The sequence below is a fragment of the Oenanthe melanoleuca genome, chromosome Z (genome assembly GCF_029582105.1).
Source record: "Oenanthe melanoleuca isolate GR-GAL-2019-014 chromosome Z, OMel1.0, whole genome shotgun sequence".
Classification (NCBI taxonomy): Eukaryota; Metazoa; Chordata; class Aves; order Passeriformes; family Muscicapidae; genus Oenanthe; species Oenanthe melanoleuca.
The window spans coordinates 7,848,929-7,854,928 of NC_079362.1; the positions used below are offsets into that span (position 1 = coordinate 7,848,929).

The 6,000-nt window shown below is 54.4% G+C and overlaps 1 protein-coding gene across 1 annotated transcript in view; it reads right to left on the reverse strand.

The window, feature by feature from the left end:
• Positions 1 to 1,634: 1,634 nt before the first annotated feature.
• The window catches only part of GRHPR (glyoxylate and hydroxypyruvate reductase), a 6,345-nt gene continuing 1,979 nt past the window's right edge, over positions 1,635 to 6,000 (reverse strand). The window contains exons 4-9 of the mRNA XM_056513293.1: positions 5,932 to 6,000; positions 5,764 to 5,852; positions 4,549 to 4,653; positions 3,195 to 3,330; positions 2,834 to 2,964; positions 1,635 to 1,880 (exon numbers count right to left, since the gene is read on the reverse strand). The exon at positions 5,932 to 6,000 is cut by the window's right edge and continues 48 nt beyond it. Of these exons, the coding sequence (XP_056369268.1) occupies positions 1,759 to 1,880; positions 2,834 to 2,964; positions 3,195 to 3,330; positions 4,549 to 4,653; positions 5,764 to 5,852; positions 5,932 to 6,000 (652 nt within the window). The 3' untranslated portion in view covers positions 1,635 to 1,758. The remainder of the gene's footprint in view (positions 1,881 to 2,833; positions 2,965 to 3,194; positions 3,331 to 4,548; positions 4,654 to 5,763; positions 5,853 to 5,931) is intronic.

The following is a 6,000-nucleotide window of genomic DNA, read 5'->3' on the forward strand; positions in this document are numbered from 1 at the left end:
GGGCTGTGCCAGGCTGTCCTGTGTGCCACACGGTCACCAAGCATGGGGAGGGGCCATGCACAGATCCACCAGGAAGATCCACCCCCAGCCTGCAGGATGAGCCTGCTGGACCCCAGCTCCCCAGAGCTCTGGCTACCCACACCCCAAAAGTATCCAAGGCCAGGCTGGACAGGGCTTGGGCCAGGCTGGACAGTGGAAGGTGTCCCTGCCCATGGCAGCTGGGGTGGAATGAGGTGATCCATAGTGTCCCTTCCAACCCAACCCATCCCATGATTCTGTGATCAGTGGCATGGAGAGGTGGGCTCCAGTTCCAGCCCCCGTTTCTGGGACACTGGGACAGTGGCTGCAGGACACATAAATCCCCAAAGCCCTTGATGTGTGCCTGTCAGGTCTTTCCTGGCAGCTGGAGGCTCAGGCTCTGCTCAGGCTCTCTCTGCACACCTCAGAAACACGAGGGGGCTGCAGCCAGAACCCACAAAGGAGTAGTGACTCTCAGTGAATTCCAGTTTGCCATCCAGTCTGGAGCTGTGCCTGGCATAGGTTATGGGTACAAAAGGCACAGCTGGAGGCTCCTGGGGAGCTGCACAAGCCTGTTTTGTGCTTTTCCTTAGACCCCTCAAGCAGAGGATCATGCAGTGCCACTGATTCCCTAGGACCACTCGATGTGTGCGCTGGCAACAACTCCTGTGGAAGCAGACAGAGCTGTCACCTCTCCTCCCTCCCCAGCTACCAGCCCAGGGAAGGCACTCCTGGCCTCTCACTGTGACCAGGAGCCAGGTTTTGAGGATGGATGCTGCAGCAGCAGTTCCCTTATGGCAGCTCTGGCACGGCAAACTGTGTTGAGTTGTGATCAGAAATGTGAATTCTGTCCCCATCTGCTGCAGCCAGCTGGGGCAGTGACCCTGATCTCCTGGCACACATTATCTGCTCATGGGCCATCTTTAAACCAGCTGGGCAATCATCTTTATCTTCCCACAGCCCATCCTCCCTCCAGGAGATATCTCCTGTTCATGGCCACTGAGTCCCAGGGCATGACTGATAAAATTCCATCATCCCACTGGGAGATGCTCCAGCCAGGGGAGGAGCCAAGCCTTTCCTACCCAGATAAAAACTGAGATTTGGGACACCAAGGAACCTTCTTTCCACTGGATTCCAGAGGAAAATCAGACCTTTGCACATCATCCCTGGAGCTTCAGAGGAAACTGCACCTTCTCCAGGAGCACTGCTCCAGCTGAACCACATCTGCCCCTGCAGGAGGATGCAGCCACCATTGAATGGGACTGTGCCAACACCCTGACTGACTGACGGGTGTCAGCTTGGATTCTGACTCTGGCAGGGTTGGGATTGTTCTGTGTAATACTGCATTTCTATTTGAATTTTCCTAGTAAAGAACTGTTATTCCTAATTCCCATATCTTTGCCTGAGAGCCCCTTAATTTCAAAATTCTAATAATTTGGATTTAGGGGTTTACATTCTCCATTTCAAAGAGAAGCTTCTGCCTCTATTGGCAGACACTGTCCTCCAAGCCAGGACACAAGCATTCCCCAACCCAGGGCCAGCCCCTCTCCATGGTCTGCTGGCACCCACAGTGTGCTCCAGCACATGCCCTGTTCTCAAATAACACGAGCATGACGTGTTGGCTGCTGCTCTTTAATGCTGCTGGCCACGGCAGGGGAGGGGACACCGGCTGGCGCTCTGTCCCACGGCGCTGCAGAGCAGGGCTGGCCACCCCAGCTTTGGCTCCAGCAGGGCTGGCCATCACAGCTGCAGCTCGTGGGGCATGGGCTCCCCTCGCAGCCCGGCCAGCAGGTTCCTGGCTGCCAGCACGGCCATGGTGCTCCTGGTGGCGTACGTGGCGCTCCCGATGTGCGGCAGGATCACTGCGGGGACAGGCAGGACACTGCTCACCCTCACCCTCACACTCCCCCAGCAGCCCCTCCCAGGGCTGCCAGAGGTGCAGAATTCATGCAAATGTTATTTTTGTACTAATATTATAAGTAATGTGTTCAATGAATACACATATATGAATTATGTCCTGCCTGGTCTTGTTCCAGAAAGTCTCTGCTCTTATCACTCCTCACACTGTTTACTTTGAGAAACAATGCAAACAAATAACAGATGAGTCTTGCAAAAAGATAAAACAACAGTTACAGGTCTCTATTTCAGAAACACACAGTCATGGGCACTTCCAAATTTTTATGGCTGTCCCTATGGTTTCTTTTTTGAACATAATTTTCCTATTCCAACCCCCTCTCCCCGGAGGGAGCACATCCTGTGAGACAGGGGCCATCCTTCCTCACCTGCATCATCCTCCTCCAAAGAAGACAGGTCAGTCCTGGACCTGCCCACCTGCCCAATGTCCCACCTGCTGGTCCCAGTGCTGGAACCATCTAGGCGAGAGCCTGCCCACGGCAGCCTGGCCAGCCCAGCAGCGCTCCCCAGACCAGGACTCGTCCAGGCAAACTCAGCTGCCCACTCTTAACCAGTGGGAACCTTCCTGGCACAGTGTGTGGCCAGGAGCCCACAGAACAGCTGAGCTGGACAGGGTCTGAGCTGGGACTTGCTGAGACCAGACCCTCCAGGAATTTAGCACATTGAACGAAGAGCCATGGTGAAGGTGCTAAAACTGAGCTTATCTCAATGGCTCTCTGGAAAATGAAAACAGCTCCCACACTTGTGTAACACCATGGTGATGGTTTTGTACCCCACAGCCCACCCTCAACACCTGACCTGACTGTCCTGTGCTCTGGTGCCCACCTGCAGACTGATGGGGAGCAGGGGTCCCTGTCACAGCTGTCACTGCCCCCGAGGGGGCTGACACCCCCCCACTCACCACAGTTCTCGAGGGACAGCAGGGGGTGGTCAGTGGGCAGTGGCTCCGGGGTGGTGACGTCCAGGCCGGCGGCTGCGATCTGGCCACTGGCCAGTGCTGTGTACAGGTCCTCCTGGTTCACCACAGCCCCCCTGCAAACAGGGTGAGAGGCTGCCCCACTGCTCAGGGGTCCCAGAGTGGCCCCCAGGGCTGCCCAAGCAGAGGTCAGACCCCCTCTGGATGTGCCTGACCCTCCCAGCAGCGAGCTGGGGGAAGAGCTGGGTGCTCCCCAAATAGTTTAACTCAGAGCCCAGCACATCCCCCTGCACTCACACTGTGCAAGGGTGACAGCCACTCTCCCTGGGCCCTGGGCTGCCAGTACCTGCTGGTGTTGACAAACACAGAAGTCTTCTTCATCCTGCCAAAGAAGTCCTTGTTGCACATGCCCTGGGTGGCTGGGGTCAGGGCACAGGTCACCACCACGAAGTCTGACTCCTCAGCCAGCCTGGCCAGCGGGACTGAGGGAAGAAATGGAAACATCCCACTGCAGCCAACTGTTGGATCAGTGAGCCAGGGGTCTCTCTGAATTCTTCAGAGAGAAATCAGAGTGCAGGGATTGAATTAAAGCCTTTGGATGCATTGAAGTGTATTAAGCCACTCACATATAAAGTAGATATTTAAGTAGAAGTAAGTCAGTAATTTTAGAGTGAGTTCTAATGCTTTTAGTAAGTGAAAAGTTTCAAATGCCACAGTAGCAGTGAGTGTTCTAGTGAAGTTTAAACACACTGATATCTTCAGTAGAGGCTCCAGGCCCACAGTTGTACACAGTGCTTCGACACAATAAAGCTGTAGTAAGAATATTGCTGACATACTTCAGATAGAACAAGATAAAGTTTATGCATAGTTCTATACGTAACCTGGGTGTTAAGAAACTGGAATTCTAACAGGTTAAGGAGTGGTGGTCTGAGTTTGCATCTTAGCTTGTTGGAAAAATCCTGTATAAGACTATGTATTAGGAAGAGTTGCTGCTTTTGGCCATTCTGGCTTCTAGCCATTCACTTATTACCACTGCATTTGCCATTGCCTTTTGCCATTGCCTTTTGAGACTGATGTTTGTAACAAGCTGTGCTTTGTAAGAAATAACCTTTTTAACTATTAGCTGCTTTGGTTTTTTGAGATTACCTCACAAAGTTTGGTGCCTTGGAGCGCCAGAGGTCCAAAGAACCTCCACAGCCAACACCTTCCCTCACACAGCTGCAGGGCCCTGCAGCCCTCCTGTCCCCCCAGCCCGTGGGGACAGCCACACCACCCTGCCCTGCTCCCAGGAGCAGCTCTGTTCACTGTCCAGCTTCCCAGAGGGAATGAGCCTGGCAGAAAATCAGCAAATTTCCAGCTGCAGCCTGGAGCTCCCCGTGCTCTGAGGAACCCCTGCACGCCCAGCCTCCCCTGGCCCCAAGCAGGCAGGGTCCCCCCTGTCACCACTGCCACATCTGGGACGTGGCACTGCCTCCCCTCACACTGGGGACCCCCAGATCCCCCAGCTGTGACAAACCCTGTGAGTGATGTCCCCCTGGAGCTGCCCCAGACATGTCACAGGGTTTTCTTAATGGCCATATGTGTCTCTTGATTTTTTTTTTGAGCATTAAATTAGCAGGTTTTTTAGAGCAGTGGGACATGCTGTGCTTGTTTTGACTGACTGATGATTGACACCACCCCTGCCCTGGTGCCACACTTACCAAATTCAGCCCCAAACTCTGCTGCAGCTTCTGGTTTTGGGCCACTGCCAGTGTACAGGAACTTCCTGACCCCAAAGGGCTTCAGGCGCCGGGCAACTGCCTGTCCTGGGGTGGGGAGAAACGTGCTGGGCTGCTGTGGGGCCACCACAGTGAGCGGGGTCACTCCTCCCTGCTGTGGGTGGGGCTGCGATCCTCTGCTGTGCAAAGGACACTGACCCAGGACTGCCCTGGGAGCAAGGACAGGAATGACTGCCTGCTGCAAAGTCCACAGCTGGATGGGGCTGGGTGTGCTGGACTTTGCTCTGCGTTTGTTTAACTGAGGAGCATGGGAGGCACAGAGGGCTGGAGGGGGTGGGAGCACACCAACACTGGGGCTGTGAGGAGCTGCTGGGAGAGGCTCTGCACAGCTCCCTGCTGGTCAGTGAGCCAGGGGTCTCTGGATTCTTCACAGAAACCAGACTGCAGGGATTGAATAAGTTTTCGAGTGAGTTCTCATGCTTTTAGTAAGTGAAAGGTCTCAAAAACCACAGTAGCAGTGAGAGTTCTAGTGGAGGTTGAAACACACTGATATCTGCAGTAGAGGCTCCAGGCCCACAGTGGTGGACAGGACTTAGGCATTATAGAGCTATAGTAAGAATATTGCTTAAATTTTTCAGATAGAAAAAGATAGGTTGTATGCATAGTTTATATGTAACCTGGTGTGTTAAGAAACTAGAATTCTAACAGGTTAAGGAGTGGTGATCTGAGTTTGTATCTTAGCTTGTGGAAAAATCCTATATAAGACTATGTATTAGGGAGAGTTGTTGCTTTTTAGCCATTTTGGCTTCCAGCCATTTGCCATTGCATTGCTTTGCCACTGCTCTTTGCTATTGCTTGTCTGTGTATTGTTGAGACTGATGTTTGTAACAAGCTGTAATAAATAATCTTTTTAACCATTAGCTGCTTTTGCTTATTTAGGATAACCTGACAAAGTAGGAGCCAGGAGCTCAAAGCAGCAGCCTGAGAGCTCCAGAGTTGGTGCCCTAGAGCACCTGGAGCCCAAAGAACCTGCACACTGCCTGGCTGAGCTCTCGGGTTCGGAGGGGTCGCCCAGGTCACCGCCTGGCTGGGTCACGGGGCCCCAGAGCGCTCTGGGCTGGCGGCACTGCCAAGCCCAGCTGGCTCCAGCTCCTTCCTGCGCTGCTGGTGAGCTCTGAACTCGCTCTGCACACTCACCTATCCTGCCCAGCCCGACGATGCCCACGGTGCTGTCGGACAGGCCGTGGCCGCACATCCAGAGCGGCTTCCAGGTGGTCCAGCCGCCGCTGGGGGGGCAGAAGGGCAGGGCTGCAGAGCTTGCCCGGCGCTGCGGGGAGCGGGGCGCTGGGGCTGCATTGGGCTCACCTGCGCACCTGCTGGGCCGCCTCGGGCAGGCGGCGGCAGGCGGACAGCAGCAGGGCCACCGACAGCTCG